Genomic DNA, 22,335 nt, shown 5'->3' on the forward strand with positions numbered 1-22,335 from the left:
TTTCTGATGTGTAAACTTCTCTACACATTATCCTCTCTTTCCCAGAGTAGGTTTCCAAACAGAAGCCTATTATAATAGAGAAAAATAGAGGTCGTCAGATGAGCTCTTCCTAAACCTGTCCTCTATCAGAAATGTCTCAATTCTGACAGACCCAGAATAGAGGTCTCTCACCCAGGTCCTCTCTCCTTGCTTTTCTCTCAGTCCAAAGCTAATCTATGCCTGCCCTGGAAGGCATCCAGTTCTGCCTTCTTGGGGACCTCGCTCTGTCAATTCTCCTGTCTCCTCTAACCTCAAACTCCTTTTTTCTCTATCAGCTCTCACCCTTTAACATATAAATATACTCACATTTTTTTTCCATCTTAAAAAAAAAAAAAGCATTCTTAACTGTACGTCTCCTTCTAATGACTACCACGTCTCTCTTCTCAACCAAATGTTTGGGAAGAGAATCCTTGTCTCCATTTTCTCACCTCCTATTCATTTCTTTCTTTTTTTTTAGAGGGGATCACATAAAGTTCTTTATTACAGACCTACAAAAAATGAGGGAATTATGTATATTACTCTCACTTGTTTGGGTTTCTTTTTTCCTTCTTCTGTTTTTTTTTTTTTTTTTTTTTTACAAAACAGCAGCAGGAAAGAAAAATGCAGGAGGCAGATGAGCCAGGCACCGGGGTTCAGATCAGAAGGGAGAAGGGAGACCAAGCTGTTACTGCAGGCTGGCCCCGGGACTCTGTCCCAGCATCCTGGGAGCACGGCGACAAGCCCTAGAAGGAGCAGAGAGTGGGTGGGGAGATGGCTGTCCCAGCTCGGCGGCAGCACCGCTCCTTGGGCGGCCACCCTGGCGGTCAGCCAGGTTGGGAGCACTTGAGGCTCCTGTGTTTGGAGGCCTGGTCTCCAAAGCACGGACCCACAGGGGCCAGGCAGAGGGAGGAGGTGGGAAGGGCCGGCACAGAAGGGCTGTGAGTTCTATCTGGGTCCCCCGGGACCACGGGGCCCAGGTGGGCAGGGGCAGTCAGGACGCTTCCCTGCTTGTCAGACAATCAGCTTCTTCAGGAAGGCCGCCAGCTGGTCCTCATCCTTGATGCCCACAAACTTGTCCACCACGTCCCCATTCTTGATGGCCAGCACGGTTGGCACAGCTGACACCTCATACTCTATGGCGAGGTCTGTGTGGTCATCAATATCCGCCTTGGCCATCACCACCTTTCCATGCTGCTTGGCCACCACCTCTAACCTTGGCCCCAGGATCTTGCAGGGACCACATCACTGTGCATGGAAATCCACAACCACTGGTGTCTCAGCGTTGACAACTCAGTCTTGAAAGTCTGGTCCATCCTGGATGTTAAGGTCATTGTACAGACTCTGGTGGTGTATATTGACTGGGCTTGGCTGGATGTTACTGTCAGGTTATTAGGACTGCGCTGTGGGGTCTGCAGGGCCCTGGAGGCAAGGGGCGCCCACTGACTCTGAGAGGGCTTCCTGCAGATTATGGAGGCCAGGAACCTCCTCAGGAGAAGTCGCTAAGCCATCTCCCTGCAGCGAGAGCAGAGGGTTACACAGCGCGGCCCTCCCCACCGGTCAAGGGCACTTCTGTTCCCTATTCATTTCTTTACTCACTGCCTGCCATCCAGCTTGCATACATCCCCAGTCACCCAGTTGTCACAGCCAATGGTATTTGTAGCTTTCCTGCCCCACGGACAACACTGGACAATTGCGAATGGAGCATCTACTGGCCAGGTGCTGTGCTAGGTGCTCTGCTCCAGAAATGAGAAGCAGATGTGATCCCTACCCTCATGGGACTCACATGATCAGTCATTCCTAATTAATACTCAGGTCCCTTGATTGCCACTGCTCCCTTTGGCAGGTTTACTTAAATGCCACTTAAATCTCCCTATTTTTGAAGACCCCTTCTTTCCTTCCCTTCCTTCTCTTCCTTCCTTCTTGCTTTCCTTCTTCCCCTCCTTCCTTCCTTCTTTCCTTCCTTCCTTTCTTCTTTTCCTTATTATACATGTCTTCTCAAGGCAATCACTTCTATACTTACAGCTTCAATTACTTTGTGTATACTCTAATGACAGCACAATTTTAAATGTTGTTTTCATTTACCAGTTTTATTTTACATAGGATGCCTCATTTACTAAAACCATAGATTCCAAGTTGCTCCATGAAAAATGTGATATTCTTAGCTGTCAACATTAGGGAATTTCCCCAATCACATTTTTAAATTGATTTAATGTGTTATTTTTGAAAACATAAGTTGGGATATCACAAAATGGACTTAGCCTGCAGAGGCTTACTTTCAACCAGAGAGCTCCATTTCCATGTTCCACTTAACAGAACCCAAAATGATCTTCCTTCCCAAACCTCTTCCTTTTCCTGCACTATCTAAGAAAAATTAACCACACTCTACATAGCTCCCTAAGCCAGAACCCTAGCAGCCATTTTTGCTTCTCTTTTCCCCTTCTCGCTCCATATCTAGTCACTGAGCACTTCTATTCTACCTCCCAAATGACCTCAGATCCTTTCCCTCCACTCCAATCTCTGCCACTGCCTTTAGTTTGAACCCTCACTCCTCTCTTACATGAATATAAAGTCTCTTAATGGGTCTTGTTGCTTCCATCAGTCCTACTTATTCTCAAGAGTGACCTCACTACAAACCACCTGATAGTGACTCCTTAACTTCACAACATTCAATGGCTCTCATGTTTCTGGGAAGAAAACCAAGCTCTTTACCCCAGCATCTACTTGGGGTTAATAGATCTAGGTTTGAATTTCAGGTTTAAGTACTTTGCAGCAGTGTGACCTCAGACAATTCGGCTTTCTAAGCCTTTGTTTTCTCACCGTGCCTGAGGTCACTGAGAGCAGGACTATTTCCCACACACGGGTGCCTGGCATGTAGGAGGGACTAATCAATGTTGAATGAAGGGAAAGTATTTTAAAATCCACATCAAAAAATTGTTCTTCCTTAAAAAAAGAAAATCCTGATACACTATGCCACTTCCAATCAAATTTGACTTCTACCTTTATTTTCTGATGATCACAATAAGGTGCCTTTGGGGATCCACACAATCAGGGATCAAATCCTGGCCACACCCCTCAGCAATCATGTGACCTTGGGAACGTTACTTAGCTTCTGTAAAATCTGTAAAATGAAGGTTTCTGAGGATTTTGTTCCCGAGGGTTAAATGAGTACCTCACTTGGAACGGGGGCGGGCGCATAGTGTTTGCCAAATGTTAACTATCGTTATCATCTTCATCAAATCAAGACCGTGGTACTTCACTTTGTGACTCTCAAGTTTGTATGAGAAAATCGTGCTTGATGCGTTGTTGTTGGCTAAAGTAGGGAAACCTGGAAACTCCTGCCGTGGAAGAGAGAAACAGGCGAGAAAAGCGAGTTGCTGAATCCCAGCGTCTCAGAGGTGGGAGGGAGGAGTTCGGTACCTAATTTACCGATGAGGAAGTGGAGGGGTGACGTGTCCTCGAGTCTCATTCAAGACACAGCCACAGCTCTCTATTGAGAGTAGGACCAGGGCCCCGGGGGTTGCTATGGTTAAACTGCAGGCGGAAACTAACACTCTTTGGAAGGCAAGACAGGAGGAGCATTCAGTTATAAAAAACGGTCAAAAATTGGGGTGAAACTAAGTTCGTTGAGCAATACATCAAATGAGTCAACTGTCGACCCGGTGAAACCGAGTTGCTAACTGAACTGGCATTTTACGAACAGGGGCTTTCTACAGAGCCCACTGACTCAGGACGGCTTCGATTAACAAACTCCCGCTGCGCTTTCCGCAGGACCGGAAAGCTCGGAGCGCGAGAGATGAATGGAAACCGGAGTCCGGGGCGCGCCGCTCGGGGGGCGGGGCAGCCGCGGGCGGGGGCGGGGCATTGTGAGTCACATGCCTGCGCTCTGAGGAGGGCTCGTGGAGGGAACTCTGGTCGTGATTGGTCCGTCGTAACCAGGTGACCGAAGGACACATTCCGGTAGGCAAGGGCCGGCCAGTCTAGCTACTTTCAGTCGGGAGGCGGCGGCGGAAGGAGGAGGAGCTCCGGCTGCGCTCTCTCCCAGCAGTGGCTGCGCGTCTTAGCGCTTGTCTGGTCCCCACCCCTTTTAAATAAGCCGGTCTGGTCGCCGCCCTCACAGACTAGTTGGCTCCGGGGAGGCGGCGGCGGCGGGGGTGCGGCCGGGGCCGGAGCCCTGCCCGGGGCCCGGCGGCTGGCCAGACAGGAGAGCGGCGGGCGAGGTCGCGTCTACATGTGCGGCACAGCCCCGGCATAGCCCGGGGCTGCCCGTGCCCGCCGCGCCATTGTTGGGGGAGGGGGCGGCTTCTGAGCTCGGCGGAGTCGGAGGGCGAGCGGAGGCGGCGGCGGCGAGGAGTGGAGGCGCCCCATGGGGAACTCGCTGTCTTGTTGCGTGTCCCCCAATGCCAGCCCCAAGTTGGGCCGGCGCACGGGGTCAGCGGAGCCGGACTGCGAGTTTGAGGTCTACAAGGCGGCGGCCGGGGACGCGGTGGCAGTAGCTCCGGCGCCGGCTACCGTGGAACCCGCCGAGTTGGATTTGGCAAGTGGCGAAGGCCACCACCTGCAGCACATCAGCGACCGGGAGATGCCCGAAGGTAAGAAGCGGCGGGCGCGCCTCGCCCCTCGCGGGGTCGGCGCCGTCTGCTCTCGGGCTTACCTCTGGCCTCCGCCGCCCCCAGGGTCCCCCGGGAGGGAGCCGCCGCCTAGGGCTCCTTCTTGCCCGGAGTTGGCTCTCCCAGGGCTGGGCACCGGGGACGAAGGCTGGCTCTGCTTGGCGTCCCCACCCCTTATTCTTTACCAGTCGCGTCCGGCCAGTCTCCTTCCCTCTTCCCTACCCGAATGCCCAATTCTTTCCCCCGTTCCCATTTCCCAGCCCGGCCTGAGACCCTCCAATCCGCGGCCCTTCCTGTTCGTGGTTCTATTTAACATCTCGTGGGACTTAGCAGAGACTTTCTGGTGTATTCTCTCTTTTCTTAATGAAAACTTAAATACTCTAACTTCGGCGTATCCATCCCGTCTCCCTATCCAGATGGTACCTAAGCGAAGGAACTAGGTAAGGGCCTGATGATAGACTTCTATTCGTTAAGGTAGTTGATACTCGAGACAATTAAGACAAACATTAGAGGATTTGTCATTTAAATTCAAAATAGAGATGGACAGAGTCAGTGTGGTGTTCTTAAGTAAAATTCTTTGGATTTTAATGTTTTCAGTCGGCCTGATAGAAGCTACTTTATCCCTTCTAACTATAATTTGAACACGATAGGAAAGAAAATGGTGGGAGAGGGGCTTAAAATAACTGTGAACGGTGTGAAACGTTACTGCCACGGCTGCAGAGAATAGTTGTTGTTGTTTTTTTCTTTACCAAAGGAGACCCCATGGAGTTCTGATTACTTTTAAATTCCCACTTTGACACAAGTATGTCTTCAGCTGCACAGCCTTAACCGACTTTATTTGCACGTTGCCTGTTCTAAGGGAGGGGTGAGGTGGTTCCTGAGACTGCTGGACAAAAGTTTCAAAGGAGAAAAAACAAATTCAGATTGTAATTTGTAATATAAAGGTTTGGGAGTTAACATACTACATCCATCCTGCAGAAAAATGTCTCCATGGCTCCCTCCCCCGCCCCCCCCCCAGTAGAATACTATTCAACTTTAAGAATGTTCAGGTAAAAGTTCTGAAGACTAAATGGCTGGGGGGTGGGTGTTGTCGGGGAGGAGAGGAGAGAGAGAAGAGAGGAAATGTTTGATTTTTGCCTCTAGAATTTTGGAAAGGGATGGCTCTAGGTTAAAAAAAAAAATTTCTGGGTAGCATAGTGGCACTTTAATAAAGACTGTTCTTTGAAGTATAAAACATTGTATCATAAAGATGTTAAAGCCCCACTGGCCCATTTGTTTCATTTAAATGCCAGAGATTATTTCATTATTTCATAGACGAAATGTCTTACAGCTCTTCTATTTAAATTTTAGTTGGGTTTATTTAATTTCTTTAAAAGTTAGAATAATTAAGCCTGTGGATTCACCCTTATGATGGACGTGGCTTTGTAAGTGGAAAGTACTCGCTTTTCAGAATAGTTAGATATTGTGAAAGAATGAACAAATTATATGAATTAATTGTAGCTTTAAACACAAAGCATGTAAGTACTTGTGAAAACTGCTCTGCTTGTTGCTATAAGGTAAGCCTCTAAATGATTTTTAAAAACAGTTAGTAGTTGGCTAGTGTAGGATGAGAGACGAAAATTGGACCTTTATAGAATTCTTTTAAGATTTACAATGCATTTTCTTGTGTATTTCACTTGGCCCTTCCATCTACAAATAAGGCCCGTATATATTCTCCCTCTGTTGCCGATGAAGAAGCCAAGACTTAGAGATCTGAAATGACTGTGTAACACAGCTACTGAACAAAAGAGACAGACTTGGGAGGTGGTAGATATGCCAAATTCAGTTCTTGGGATGCTTAAGAAACTGTTTAGAGTGCACCTTATATTTCATAATTTATCCATAAGTTAGGCCTATCTCAGCATACTCCAGTTTTGATTATTGCCATTCCAGTTTATTGTACACAACTCAGAAGCAACATTTACCTCTCCATTCTATGTCTGTACATTCATTGCAATGGATATGAATAAAAGTAGAAGTCATGAAATAGCCTAAATTTATCAGTCAGGTAAACACGTTGATATAATTTAAAGAATTTGTTCTGGTGAAATCTAATTGAAGCCGAGAATGCCCTGGACAGAGGGACATTAGGGGAAGCTGGTAAGCGGGCAGGTAAGGTACTAAGCATTTAGCATACGACTATGTATGATAAGGAAGGAGTGCTAAATCAGGAACTGGAAAAATAGAGTTCATGAGTACAGAATTTACCTTTTTATGTTTAACATGATTGTTAAAATTTCATTTCAATTTGTCTTTTTTTGGGGGGCATTCAATAAAGTGATAAGAGAAACCTCAATTTCAGCATTTGCCTATTAATTAAGTTTCCATAGAAACAAGGTCAGAACACCAAATATAAAGTACAGGCACATTGGAAGTTTGCTCTTAATGTCTTTATTTCAGACAATTTTATATCAGTTTCCCTGGAAACTGAGAAATACCTACTCAGATATAAAACATTTTGGCTTTTCTACAGTGAAGAATTATTTGGTTACTTAGAGAAAATCGTACATAAATGATGCTCTGTCTTGTTCTTCAGAAACATTGGAGAAGAACATGATTTCTTCAAGCTATTTCAAAAAAGTAACTCCTAAGAACGTAGTATAGATTTCAGATAGACTCAAAAGAATTTTTTTACTACTTTGTCTTCAACAGTATATCTAATATAACTGATGGTAGTGTCATAATAGAAAATAAGATGCTACGGTCCTATTATCTGATTTTATTTTTATTCATCAACTTTTCATACAGCCTTTATGTTCTGACCTTAGGAGCTTTGCTAATTTTCCGGTGAAAGGTGCTCTCTCAAGTGACCCCTACCTCCCATCCCCCTGAAGAGCGGGTAGGGAAGGAATTGGCAATATGATGTGGAAAAACCTCTGAGCAACAGATCTTTCCTTTTTTTGGTGACAGTATTAATAAACATTTGATGTAAAAGATTTAGAAAACACAGAAAAGTCCTTCACTCACACTCAGAATATCCAGAATTTTTATTAATATTTTGGTGTTGATTCTTCCTGAACCTTTTGTATGCATATAAACATAACATTGTGTTTATTTTACAAAGATGGGATTGTTCTTTATGTGCCACTTTGTAACTTTTTGTTATAAAGAAAAGTAATGACGTGAAGCTCCTGGAACTGCGCTGACACCTAGAGAGTGCTCCAGGGTGATGTATTTCCATGCAACTGCGCATAGCTCTACAGCCTGCCTTTTACCAACTGTTTACTGTGCCATTGAATGGTTGGAGCATAATTCACTTACCCAGCCTTTATGGTTGAGCAGCTTTTATAATCCCATTATAATGCTTTATTCAGGGGACACAGATAAAAACTGATGCATTGTATTGATACTTCCCTATAGCATTCTGATTGTACACTTTGTCTTACTACTTAATTAAATTCATAGGGTGAGTCATTTTGTAGTAAAGGTATTTTAACATTAAATGTTCTTTTCCCAAATTAAAGTTACCATTGATTTTTCACTGAACATTAGATTTCCTCTTTTAGGTTTTCGTAGTTCTTGGTAACCTGTCTTGTGTCTTTGATTCTGAGTAACTAAACTACTACTCTAAGAGATCGGAAATTAACTCTGGTCTTAGGTGACAGACACATCAAAAGACAGCATTAGAAGAAATCTTAGATGATGTGGGAAAATTGGGAGAAACTTAACTGGTTTGGGGTACACTGAAACATGATTATTAGGCACCATTCCAGAGGCAGGACAAACAGTGGTTAGACAAGACAAAACCCGTATCCTAACTCAGGTCCTTACTTTCTAGAGGTGCCTGGGGGCTGACGACACAAGAATAACATCAGGTAGTGAGAACACTAAGAAAGAAAATGAAGGTAATGGGCTGGGGAGGAGGACAGTTTTACAAGGGGTGGTTAAAGACAGCTTCTCTCCTTAAGCGACCCATGAGCAGTCCTAAGAGAGCCATGTGAGGATGTGGGAGAAGAGGCTTCTGTGCAGTTCCTAAGAAGGGAATATGCTTGATGCGTGCAAAGGACAGAAAGATGGGTGGCTGCAGCTGAGTGAATGAATGCCAGGAGGAATATGGGGGAGTAAGACCTTGTATGCCTAGTGGGCCTTGACAAAAAAATATGAATTTTAGTCTAATTGTAATGGGAAACCATTGAAGGATTATATGCAGGGGAATGATGTTACTTCTTAGAAAAAGGGAAGGGGGGTAGAGAGGGTGGAGGGAGATCAGACCAGCTACTGTGTGAGAATAGACTGTAAGGGTGGAAGGAAGCAGGGAGGGAGACCAGTTAGGAGGCTGGTGCAGTAGCTCAGGTGAGAGCCAACAGTGGCTTGAACAAAAAAGCGATATTAATAAGGGTCTAAAATAGGCTGTAGTATATAGATTGCTCTTGCATTTCATTTGATTCTCACCATGTTCTGAGTTAGGTAGTGTAGGAATTCTTCTCTTAGGTATAAATTGAGTTGTCCAAGGTTTTAAAAATGAGTATTGATAGAGAGTAGGACTGTAAATTCCAAATGCATGGCATATAGGAACAGAATTTATTGATGACATTATGTGAGCTTCTTTGGAATACTACCTTTTTTCTCACCCTTTTTTGTTGTTGTTGTTTTAGTGTGTTAAAGTAATAAAACTTCAGAGTTAAAACAGTAACACTGCATAATGTGAAATGAAATGAAGGTAACTTGCAACCCAGAAAGGTTCTTAAAAGTCCAAGAAACTGAGTAAAGTACTCTTTAGAAATATATAAAGCCAGGTGTACTTACCTATGTGTCACCTCTCAGTCATGATCACTGTAACACTGATTGAGGATTAAAATAAGGCAAAACTTGAGAACCAAGGTAGAGGCAGGTACAGAAGCAGTTGGAAACCAGAGCTGGGAAGTTTGGAAGCCAGGATTGTCAGAAGCTAGGAAAGCAGGATCAAGGCTTGGGTGAGCAGTAGCCTGGCAGGTGCAGGAGCCTGCTGTGTACCCTCTGGTGAGGCAGCCCAGCTCAGGGCTGGCTGGCAGGAACTCCCTGACTGGGGTGGAAAGTGTGGACTCAAAGAGATGAAATCATCAGTTTACATGGTAATTGTAAGGATTGTAATGTTTGTATTATGAGCCATAAAACTAATACACTGTACAGTATAGGGATGCTAGGGCAGTTCAGTAAATGCAGTGGTTACCTTTAAGTAAACTGGTGCTCAGCAGCTGGCCCAGAAACTGCTGACATCTCCTATTTATTTGGAATATATTGAAATCAATATGTTGATATTAATCTCTTTCTGAAATATGCTGCTTCTGTCAGATGCTTTCTTGGTCACTTCCCTCTCCCTCTAATATTTTAACAAGGAAAAATCATTTATCGACAGTTTGATAGCATAGTTTTAATACTTTTAGCCTTCAGTAATGCATTTCATTTGTTTTAAGTTGCCTATATTTTCACACTTTTAACAACTGCAATTGAGATGGATCTTAACAACTGGTAGAATCTTAGATTGGAGGAAAAACAGTATTCAGTGTCGGTGGTGTTTTACAGGTTTCCTCTGAGGAATTTTACATTAAGACCGAGTTTAATTTTTTTTTAATCATAGTTTTTCTACATCGACCTATCATGCTGTCAAATAAGTTGCAATTTAAATTGATAATACAAAAATGATGGGTCTTAAAATACAATTTTAATCATAACCCCTAATCATGAGCTCAAGAATATTTCTCCTGGGTAAAACATTCTTAGAGGTTTCTAAAGAAATAACTTTAGGAAGAATCCATGTAATTTCCTGAATGCACAGTAATTTCCTGAAGTCTCTAAATTACTGTGTGTGCATGTGGTGGGGAGAGGGATGAGAGGGATGGTGGGTGGTAAAGCTTTGCTTAATAGTTGGCAGTCTTACCTTTGTGATAGTGAAGAGGGTGGTAGGTTTTATCATAGTCTCCTTAGGCTCTTGGGAAGATAGTTAATGGAAAGTGCAGAAATATTGTGTGTATGTATGAGTTTACTGTCTAATGGCTCACATGTCCATTCTATAAAATAGTGATGTGGTATTTTTCATTAGCAAAAAGTGCAAGTTATATAGAAAATTGTTAGTTATATAGGCTATAAACAAAAGATTAATATTTTCTGAAAACCTCATGCAAACTGACAGCAGTAGGGCCCTGGTGTTTACAGTACATTCAAATGATAGGCCAACTCACCAAAGTGGAAATAACACTGATAACTGTGGGAAAATGGTCAAACTGTGTAATCAAAAGAAATATAAATTAGATCTACAGTGAGGTTCCTCATTCATATCAGTAGGAATTTTTTTTTTTTTCAAGTATCCAAAGCAAGGGTGGGAACTTAAAATGTCATGATTGGTAGCATTATACCCTAATGTGCCCCCCACCTTCTTTAGGAAGCAATTTAGCATTGTACATGGAGCCGTGAAAGTGATCTAACCTTTTGGGTTAGTCATCCCACTTCCGAAGATCTTTGCTAAGGAGATAAAACCATTATTTTAAAAAACTATATAGGGGCTTCCCTGGTGGCGCAGCGGTTGAGAATCTGCCTGCCGGTGCAGGGCACACGGGTTCGAGCCCTGGTCTGGGAAGATCCCACATGCCGCGGAGCAACTAGGCCCGTGAGCCACAGTTGCTGAGCCTGCGTGTCTGGAGCTTGTGCTCCGCAACAAGAGAGGCCGCGATAGTGAAGAGGCCTGCGCACCGCGATGAAGAGTGGCCCCTACTTGCCGCAACTAGAGAAAGCCCTCACACAGAGACGAGGACCCAACACAGCCATAAATAAAATAAATAATTAAAAACAAACAAACGAACAAAAAAACTATATACATGAAGATTTTCCTCATAATATTTTAAGAATAGAACTTTGTAAGCACCAATCCCCAGCAATAGGGGATTGGCTAAGTCCAGTATAGGAATAACACTTGATGGGCCAATGTGTATTCATTAAACAATAAATATGCAACAGTGGGGTGGAGAGCGCTTGTTAGTAACAAGAAGACATAAATTGTACACTAATTAGAGCTTTTTCTAACGTATAAGAAAAGCAACTAAAAGTAACGGTTGTGAATCATTGTGTGTTAATGATTGTGAATGGTTGTGTTTAATTTTTAAACAGAGCATCGTTTTGGCTCATGCAGATTTTTGTTCATATTTGTTAAAGGAATGAGCAAGTGACTTTTACCTTTCCCCACCTTTAGTGTGATCATCAGTACTGCTGATTAACCAGGTCTCCTTCAGTTGCAAGTTAAAAGAAAATCAGAGTTAAGCACTACTTGACCCAGGAGTTAAATGATCTCCTCAGTTCTGCTCTCCTCTGTTGATGTCTCCTGAAAAGCCTTTCCCCTCATGATAGCAAGGGGAGTGTCCAGCAGCTCAAGACTAGCTAAGGATCCTAGAGTGCAGTTCTGCCTTTCTCTTTTCTTGGGAAGTCCCAGGACAGCTGTGATTCATTGGCCAGTCCTGGGTCCTGTGCCTACCTTTGAACCCCCTAGGATAGAGTAGGGAGAGTGCCAGCTTTTTTCTGGTCACTTGGGCTAAGTTTACTTTTTTTTTTGCATGTTGTCATTTCTTTTATCCCAGCCTTCTTGATTTTTGTATTTAGATCTGTAGTAGCACATCTTGGTTTGACGGGTGTGTGTGTGTGTGTGTGTGTGTGTGTGTGTGTGTGTGTGTGTGTGTGTTAAAGCTTGCGTCTCTTTGATTCTGGCACTTAATTTTCCTGGACTTCCATTGAAAATTGTTAAGTTTTACCATGCCATAGACACTGATAAATAATACAGCTACTTTGCAAACATTTCTGCTTATTTTTTAGATTCAAATGTAGTCTATTTACTTTCTTTTTGGTATAGGTAAGTAGTCATGAATCCTTTCGGAAGCCATAGGTTAGAGGCAGCTGTGGAAGTCTCTGCCTGTCATTTTGTGTACAGCTGAAATAATTTATTTTCCCATTGTCTAATTTTTCAAATATGTAGGAGAAAAAAACTTTAAAATAATTTTATGGGTCTTTTACATAAAAATGTTGAATAGAATATTTTCTCCAAAAGCAGCTTGATAAACTTCAAATTCAGTGAAGGAATTTTCATGAAGAACAAAGCAGTTGGTTTAGCTATGTAAATTACTAGTGCTGGCAGTGACATTAAAATGGATGGCTCAGATTTCTGTTAAAACGGGAAGTCCAAAATTACTGTTCGTGCAAAATTCTTTCTGGGCGGGAAAAGGGGATTCTAGGTAGATACATTTGTGAAATGCTGGGTTAGACAGAATTCACTACTAGACTAATTAGTTTTTAATATATCAATGTGTGTATTCTTTTGATTCTCTAAGAGGCAGGGATATATTTGTATTTCACTTTGACCATCAAACCCCTCTTTCAAAAACAGATCAGTTATTATGTGGTTTGGGAAATAATTGCCTTAACCATTACTCTTTATCTGAATCTTGGTCCAGTTTCTTAAAAGATTGGTTAAATGGTTTGAGATGGACTTTGCTGAGGAAGTGTCATAGGGCTTTTATGTTTGTTTGTTTGTTTTAAACAACCACCTTACTATCCTGTGTGGTAGCTTGTGCTTGTTTTGTATTTCTGCCTGAATAGAAGACGCTATCCCGCCTTGGTGCAAGGTGGACTACAGGCAGACCCACCTTTTCGTGTAGGTATGGCCAAAATTTTTTTCTAGTAGCCCTATGATCTGCTCCAGAAAGTACTCTTATTGAAGCCCCAAGTTAATCATGCAGCGTGGAATGAAGAAGTGAGTTTAGCTTTGGAAATAGAGGGCAAAGTTAAAAATCACTATCATGGAAGTGTTCCTATAGATTAGAACATTGAACTTTTACGTAGTCCTCTTAAATCTGCCATGATGAATAGCCCCCAGATAAACCACAGCCAATTAAATGAGTTCATTTGTTGAATGGAGTTAGAATTAGCCATTTGATTGTCTGAAGAACATTTGCCAAAAGCAACTCACTTGGTTTTGGCATATTTGATATATTGAGCTGGTATCTGACAGTAGTTGGCCACAACATAACTTGCTTCTTGAGACTGTTCCTGGAATGTGCTAGTAATATCAGCTTTAAAAGAGGGTGACTGAATTTTTAATTGATAAGTAGGAGGGGAGTCACATAGATGATTCATCTAAAAATGGCATAGATTATTTAGGTGCAAGTTAAAGAAGTCTAAGACATAGCCATGGTTTTATTCCACATGTATGGAGAGTTTCTACAATTTTGCTGTTTCCCAATAGAATTTTTATATTGTGCCTTTACTAAAATTGCCTTTTTGTCATTACTAAAAGCTCTTCTCAAGACTATTAAAAGTGGTTTCAATCAATGTGTAGCTATCTTTAAAATCATGTATTTTTCTACTCAACTAAATCACCACACCTTTTTCTCTTCTTCCTATACAGACTTAGCTTTGGAATCAAACCCTTCTGACCACCCAAGGGCAAGCACAATTTTTCTGAGCAAATCTCAAACGGATGGTAAGACTATGTTTTTTTTTTCCCCTGAGAAAAAGAGTGAAAACTGTTCTTGTTTTGTGCATTATAGGAGGTATTTAGAAAAACTCTTACAGTGGTTTAAATGTTTCACTTTTTTATGTATTCACTTGTCTTATTTTAATATGTTGATGATACGCTTTCCTTTAGTTGTCAGTGTTTTAGGGAGGAGAACACTTAGACTATCTGTTTATACATTTTGCCACCTCTTTATCAACATAGTCAACTGGCCACATGATTTAGATGTGGTCTATTCCTCCATGCTACTTTGTCCTTTTCCCCTTGCTCCAAAGAGCACATATGTTAAAGACAGATGATAGGGTTTAGGTCACAGTTAGGTTTTCATTTGATCAAATCAGAAAAATCAGTTGTTATATATGGGAATTGAGCCTTGTGATTTTGGCCCTGTTTTACACAGTGTTCAACTAGACGAGCCTATCTCACATCCAGATTTATGCTACTCCGAACCTTTAAGCTATTCAAAACTTTCTCATCCTAATGTAGTGCTGTGCCAGGGTAATAAGAGCAACATGCCATATGGGGTTTTCCAGAAGATTATCCTCAGCATGTGAAACTCATATAAATTTCCTGTGTCCTCCTTGTTTTAAGATGAGAATCAGAACCGTAGAATTTTTTGCACTCCTGCTTGCCTGCTTGTCTTCCTTAATGTTATGTTAAATCCTAGCTTATTTGCTAAAAAGCCATACGTGACCAAGTTTTTCAGTTGATTACGAGAGCAGGAATACAAGAAGTGAACATTCCATAATATTTAAAGTGATGCAGCACAATAAAAAAACGGAGGTTTGTTTTTTTGTTGTTGTTGTTGTTTTGTTTTTTGTTTTTTTCCATTAGATCACTGGTTTTTATAAAAGGATATAACTCAGGAACAGCCAGATGGAAGAGATGCATAGGGCCAGGCATGGGGACAGGGCACAGAGCTTTGATGCCCTCTGCAAGGGTACTACATGTTCACCAACCTGGAAGCTCCTGGGGTTTCTAACTTGCATTTTTCTAGTGTGTGTACTTGAGCCACTCATTTCTGGTTAGGATTGCTCTATTTCTCAGTTTCTTCCAGAGCCATGAGCTGCTCACATGTAGAGGGGCTCTGGAGACAGTAAAAGAAAAGCTGTCCCATGCCTGTCTCTCTCTTCAGCCTTAAGGAATCCGTGCCTGTGATGCCTGTCTGGAGTTAAAGGAGGCAATGTGAGCAAGAGTGTGGCCTAAGACCCTCTTCAGGCTTTTATTCTTCTGGCCTTTGTTGGAGCAAAACAGTTTTGTGTGCTGTAGATATGTTCATTTAGGTCAGCACACTCATTTTAAAATTTACATTTAACATAGGTTACTTTCCAGTTGTGTATTTTTTCAGTAAGGTATTTGAGTAGGTTACCATTAAGTGGTTCAGGATGCTTCCAGAGATACTGGTGCGTTTAGAGATGAGTGCCTGGCCAGAAACTGGTTCTTAGAGTTGTCATCTGTAGATTGTGGTAATTAAAGTAAGCTGTGTGTAAATGAAGAATTAGAAAATACTCCCGGCTAGTAGTTCAGCTATGCAGCAGGTAAATTTTTTTATTAGCTAAGTTTCTCACCTGGCCTAATTTGCTTTGTCCTTTTCTTTTGTAAATGGGGAGTCTTTCATTTGTACCTAATACAGAATATCTATTAGGTCAAAAAAGTGAAACTAAGTTTTTAGATTTTATTTATAGGACTCATCTTGCTGGGTGATTTAAATTATATATTTTGTTGGAAATTATTTTAAAAAATAGAATGGAATTTTATCTCAGTGTGTTATTGGTAATCCATCAAATAATTAGCGACTACTTTTATTTTTCTATGGCATTTGTATCAGAATTCATCAGTTAATTTTTTTTATTCTTAGTGCGAGAAAAGAGGAAGAGCAACCATTTAAACCATGTAAGTAAACAGTTGAAAAGTTAAGAAATTAATAGTTTGAATTAAAAATATGTCTGCCATGATTCCTAAAAAATATGATGGATCCAGTACTGTTAGCATGGACCCCTTTTTTGTAGATTTTCTAAATCTCTATTTTCCTAATTATCAAATGTATTCAGGAAAGTCTTTGACTTAGTAGTGCCCATTTTTTAAGGGTTCTGACATTTAAGTTAAATTTCAATAATATGGTTGTAGTATAAAGATCTGCCTTAAATTCTTTTGCCTTATTTTTTTGATCTTATTTTTTAACCAAAGTAATAAAAGTATAATAGGTAAGTTAATTTTTAGCACTGTCCATTGACTTCTTGTCATAGCAGGTGAAAGCTTAGCTTCTTCGCTCCACCATGACGTTATTTCCCTCCCTCTGTTCCCTCAACATGTATCAGTTTTTATTAAATCAGAATCAATGTTTACATTACTACGACTCTGCAAATACTGTGCATTGCTGAGCCATATAGTTCTCTGACTGTGCCTCCTCCTTGTACACCCTTCATTCTTTTTCTTAAATATTAATGAAATTGGAGCACTTCTGCACTTCTCTAGGATAATCCAATCCCCCTTTTCCTAGCCAACGTGATCTCACACAGCCAAATGCAGTAAGTAGCTCCCTGCCCGGTCTCCCTGCTTTCACATTCTTCATTTTTTCTGTGGAATTAATTTCCTGACTATATTCACTTGCCTGTTTTCTAACAGCTATTTTTTCCCCCAGATGTTTTAACATTTGTCACATGCCTATCAAAAATATTTTCCGTCTACTAAGCCACATCTGTTCCATTTTTTTCTTGGAGACACTTTTCCCCAATCTTTTGTCTTCCTACTCCCATATAGACTAGTGTTCCCCTAGGCCTGCTCTGTGCCTCTTTTCCTGGGATATCTGTGTGAAGTCATCTGGGATCTCACATAACTCTGCTCTCTTATGTTGGATCCCCTATGTCCTAGATTCTGTTTCCCTCTTGTCTTGTTATACTTTCTTGTTTTACTGGAGCACATTTTCCTGGGAAAAGGGCACATGGGCAGAAAGTTTATAGAGATCTAGCCTCTCTGAAACTCCTTCTATTTGATAAAGTATAGAATTCTCGGTTGAAACTAACTTTTGCAGTTCTAAAGACATTTCCCTCATCTTCTCATTTACACTGTTGCTCTTAAACCTGTTGACATTGTATGGAACATCGTACATTACCGATTTTAGTCATTTTCCCCCATCCCTTCCTTCTCGGGAACCTTTTAGTACCTTCCCTCTCCCTGGGATTTTGAAATTTCATAATTTGGTTTGGTATAGACCTTTTTTGTGTGTTTCTTTGATATTCTGTTTTTTTCTTCCAGGTTCCTATTATTCAGATGTTGGAAGTCTTAGACTTACCAGATCGCTAACTTTTTTCCCCTCCTGCTTCCTGGAGATTTTCTTGACTATGCTCTAATCCTTCTATTGAATATATTGTTTTGTCTACCTTATTTTCAGTTTATAGAGTTCTCTTCTATCCTGTCATTCTTTTTTTCACTGATGCAATTTCAAGTTTTCATTTGCTCCTGAGTTTTTATCACTCCCATCAATTCCTTCTTCCTGTTTTGTTTTTGTTTTTTTTTTTAAAGCATCCTTATATTTTATTTATTTATTTATTTTTTGGCTGCATTGGGTCTTGGTTTCTGCACGTGGGCTTTCTCTAGTTGTGGTGAGCTGGGGCTACTCTTTGTTGGGTGCGCGGGCTTCTCATTGCAGTGGCTTCTCTTGTTGCGGAGCACAGGCTCTAGGGCCTGCAGGCTTCAGTAGTTGTGGCTCACGGGCTCTAGAGCGCAGGCTCAGTAGTTGTGGCGCATGGGCTCAGTTGCTCTGTGGTATGTGGGATCTTTCTGGGCCAGGGCTCGAACCCGTGTCCCCTGCATTGGCAGGCGGATTCTTAACCACTGCGCCACCAGGGAAGTCCCATTCCTTCTTCCTGTTTTGATCTCTTACTTGTTGGGGGCTTCCCTCAAACGTGTGATGGTCCCTGGCTGTCTGTTAAGATCTAATTGGAAGCATCACTTGGACAACTCGTTAACTGAGGGGCCTCACTGCAAGGATTTGGGGACCACGCCTCTGAACTCTGAGCCTGCCTTGGGTTCTGTAAGACAAACTGGTTTTCTTGTTCCTGTCCTAGTCACTCTCTGTAGGTACCAAGGTTGTGCTTCCTCTGTTCTGCCATGTCAGTTACCACTCCTTTATCTAGTCTTTTCACCTTTCAAACATTAAAAATCATCTGCTGTTTATCCTGTCTTATGTATAGCTTTTTTAAAAAATGCCTTTAATTCTAATGAGATGATATCTCTGAAAGAAGGGGGAGAGGAAATAGGTTTGTGGTCAGTCTACTCAAACTTAGATTTATTCTTTGAATATAGGTTCTGAGTTTGAAGTTTTAATTCAATATAATTAACGATACTAATTCAGACAATATTTTTGATTATACCTATAATTAGAATATTATACTTTTCTACTAAGGCCTTGAGTATGAATTCTATTCAAACCACTCACCCTACCATATTGTCCATTAATGTGCAACATAGATGGAGTATTACAGATTTTTCAGTTAAAGTCATTGATTCTTAATAAACGTATCCAAAACTTGTGAAAAGGGGGAAGAAAAAAGTGAACTTCAGCTTTATTCTTTTCATGGGTTAAAATCAGAGGCAGTAGGCACAATGGGAAGAGTCATTGGGTGGGGGCAGGATTTCAACAGGTACTTGACCTTTAATGATAAGCTTTGAGGGTTGTTACTTACTAGCCTCCTAGGTATGATTATTTTCTAGTCTTCACCATTAAACCTGAAGTCTACTAAGCAACCTTTCCCCTTGTAAAGATTGTAAAAGTCCATCTGTTTTGTCCTTAGTGCTGAATGAAGATAAATACTCTTCTTCAGTGACCAATTGAAATAATACCTATGAACATTAAACTGTCAGTAGTGTTTTTTGCTACTTGTTTTTTTTTGTATTTGCATTTTATACCCTTATGTGTGTCAGTGTAGTTTATTGAGGTTGTGAGCCAGCAATGGTAAGGCTTTAATCATAAAGGACAGTTATCTTAAATTTTCAAGCAAGATGAGAGGAAAGTAATCTGCTGGCAGCTAACATATCTAGGCTTTGCTCAGAGGCTTCAATTCTGCCATCCTTTAGTGAATACTAGATGCTGGAAAGTTTGAATAGTTTCAGGAGTAGGCCTGTGGAAGTGTTTCTTTTGTAGGATTGAGCCAGTAGACTGTAAGTTGCTGATACATTAAATGAGCCCCCATAGGACTATAGACCACGTCTAATTAAAAATTTTAAATGTTTTAGCAGTAATATTTCCAAAGACAAATCAATATATATTCATAATAGAAAAAAAATTTTTTAATAGAGGAAAACAGGATAAATAGCACCCAAAGCTCTACCAACTAGTCTATATTTTGGTACATTTCCTTACTATTTTTATTCCCCTTCATATATATAGATTTTTGGTCAGAATTGACTTTTATTACGTGTAGTGTATGTCATATTATACCCTAATAGTAGTGACCTTAAAAGATAACCTGCTTCGTTTAGAATCAAAGTATTTGAATGAGTGAATTTTCATTTTTCATGCTGTATCTGTTTTTTGAGATTCTAAAATTACACATTAACCAAATAGCTTAAGGACCATATCAGAGTTTTAGTTTAAAACATTTCTAGCTTGAAGGAGAAATTAGTCTTCCAAATAGTGATACTTTTCAAATATGTTACATCTAGAACTTTTTGTTAATGAGGAATAAGTGGCTTTGCATAAAGCATCTGAAACAAGCAAAATGGTGTTTTATATATGCCATTTGGATATTTCTGATTATTGGATACTGGCAATTTTTATTTAAATGCTCTGTATTTTAAAAAGCATCAACTAGATTTTCTCCCTGCCTCACCTTTCATGTATTTGTGGAGGACATCGATGGGAAGAGTGTGACAGCATGGTGAAAACTATTTTATATTAATAGGAGGAAGGAAGGCTCATCTGAATTAGTAAACAAACAAAAAACAAAAACAAAACCCAGCTTTAAAATTGTTTGTATTCTGTGGTATTAAAGAATGCTACTCTTCCTTCCAGTGGCTTTCAGTGATTGGGATTTGGTTATTGGCCTTACCTTAAGGAAGAGAGTTGTCTTAACATAGTTTAGGCCATTTTAGTATTTGACTATTGCCGTGTTCATGGGCTCTTCACAAATAAATGGATACTTCTAAAGTGTTTTAAAGATAGTTCATTCTCTAGAGGGTCTCAAAAAGTTCTTTGTCACCTATCCAATACCACTGCAGATAAATTCTCACGAATTTGTATCTTTAGTAAGATTTACCTTCCAGTTGTAACTGATCTTAAATAATTTCTCAAACACTTGTTGAATCCTAATTTGTCCCAGATTCTGTGCTCAGTAGCTGGAGGTAGGAGAAGAATCTTCCTAACCTGGAGAAGCTTGTTTACTTAAGAGGGTGGTACTATGCAAGCAGCTGAGACCATGGAACAGTTGGTAAATTAGATGTGTGAGTGTGCAGAACGTGAGAAGTTTTGTGGTGTGCCTGCTGGCAAAGGGATCCTAGAGGAAGATGGGGTCAAGCTTGCTGGGACAGGAGGAAGAAGAAGGCATTGCAGGCAGAGAGCAGCATGGGTGAGGCAGGAGTGTCAAATAGCACGTAGAACAGAATTAGTACAATTTTGAAACGAATGGAAAGTATTCTCTGAGGTTCTCACTTGAGTAATGTAATGGCAGTCTTACTTAAACATGAAGTGGGAAGTTAAATTCTCAGAGTTGTTTTATCCGTTTTTTTGGATGCGAGAGAATCTTTAAGCAGTACCTTTTTGTCCTCCAGATAAGGAAATTGAGGCCCAGAGAGATTTATGGCCCCCAGCTTTTTAGTGATAGAGCAGCCCTGGCATGCCCAGCCTCTGATTCGAAAACGTTTGTTTCGTCACACTGTCTCCTGAACTAATACATTTATTATTGGTGTTCATTTACTGCAGTGAAATGCTCCTACGTCGGTATTATATAAAGCATTACGTTTTATTGTAGTAAATGAATAGAAATAGGAAATCTCAGCTGCATTTCATTGCTTAAGGAAAAAACCCTGAAATCTTATTCTAAACTTTTTACATTATTATAAAGGTAATTTATAATAGGTGCTTGCCAGGTTTGATTATAGGTACTATATCAAGGCAGCATTTTATAACCCATTTCTCAAAGCTCGTCTGTGAAAGTCAGAGTCTAGAGGTTTCCCATAGAGCTGCACATGATATCACACTCAGGCAGTTCATGGAGTGTAAGAAAAATCTTAATGCTTTATCGTTTGACATTTTAACCAAGGAAAAAAAACACACTTTTATAGGTTTAACTTACTGTGACATTTTCTTCTATTTCCCTTCCCCTTCAGGTATCTCCAGGGCAGCTTACTAAAAAGTATAGCTCATGCTCAACAATATTTCTAGATGACAGCACAGTCAGCCAGCCTAATCTTAGAACCACAGTAAAATGGTGAGTACAACTAGGTTGCCAAGGGCTGAGTGACAGACCCCCTTATCGCTAAAAGCATCCTAGCCATACATAATTTCATTCATTTGAATTGTCCTTTTCAGTGATCAGGTTAAAAAACTGGTGTCAACTATATATTGATTTCAAGGACCTAAATATGAATTTTCAGTTTCCATTTTAATCTTAGAGCGCATGATAGAAGGGAAAGCCAGTTAGCAAATAAGAAATCCCAGAAAAAGTATAAATCTTTATTTGACGCATTTCTGTTGTTAAGACATTGTTGAACATAATGAGAAAGAGAGGTACTTTTTATTGGCTATTTCTAGAAAAAATTATTTCTTTATGAGTTGTAGTCCTAAAACAATGTATACTACTTTGGAAGCTACTCTTAGAAGAAGGAACAGCTTGTCCCCTACTGGCACCAAAGTGAATCTGCATTTAAATTTAATTGGATTTTGTCAGATTTATCCCACTGTGCATTTTTTTTTTCCTGCACTATTTCTGTATGAAATTTTACTTCTCCTTCCTGTCCCCCAAAGAGGGGGAGAATATATCAAACCAGTCTTAAGAAATACACACTCAAGCTTAATTTCTTTGTAGATGAAATTTGTTCAACTGAGGTTTTAACTTAATAGACACATTTAATTTTTGTTTATATATATAAATATATCTCCAACACACTGTATCAATCACAGCAGAGAACAATAAAAGAGGTGAGGTTTCGGAAACATGGCTGTGGTCAGGCTTATACTTAAGGAGACACGAACAGTGTCAT

General features: G+C 40.6%; 1 protein-coding gene and 1 pseudogene across 1 annotated transcript in view; one reads left to right on the forward strand and one right to left on the reverse strand.

The window, feature by feature from the left end:
* Positions 1 to 1,029: 1,029 nt before the first annotated feature.
* Positions 1,030 to 1,541, reverse strand: LOC133091934 (thioredoxin, mitochondrial-like; annotated as a pseudogene).
* A 2,620-nt stretch (positions 1,542 to 4,161) lies between these two features.
* The window catches only part of CCNYL1 (cyclin Y like 1), a 34,598-nt gene continuing 16,424 nt past the window's right edge, over positions 4,162 to 22,335 (forward strand). The window contains exons 1-4 of the mRNA XM_061186884.1: positions 4,162 to 4,607; positions 14,029 to 14,103; positions 15,995 to 16,029; positions 21,463 to 21,563. Coding sequence (XP_061042867.1) covers positions 4,382 to 4,607; positions 14,029 to 14,103; positions 15,995 to 16,029; positions 21,463 to 21,563 — 437 coding nt within the window. The 5' untranslated portion in view covers positions 4,162 to 4,381. The remainder of the gene's footprint in view (positions 4,608 to 14,028; positions 14,104 to 15,994; positions 16,030 to 21,462; positions 21,564 to 22,335) is intronic.

This window comes from Eubalaena glacialis, chromosome 1 (genome assembly GCF_028564815.1).
Source record: "Eubalaena glacialis isolate mEubGla1 chromosome 1, mEubGla1.1.hap2.+ XY, whole genome shotgun sequence".
Classification (NCBI taxonomy): domain Eukaryota; kingdom Metazoa; phylum Chordata; class Mammalia; order Artiodactyla; family Balaenidae; genus Eubalaena; species Eubalaena glacialis.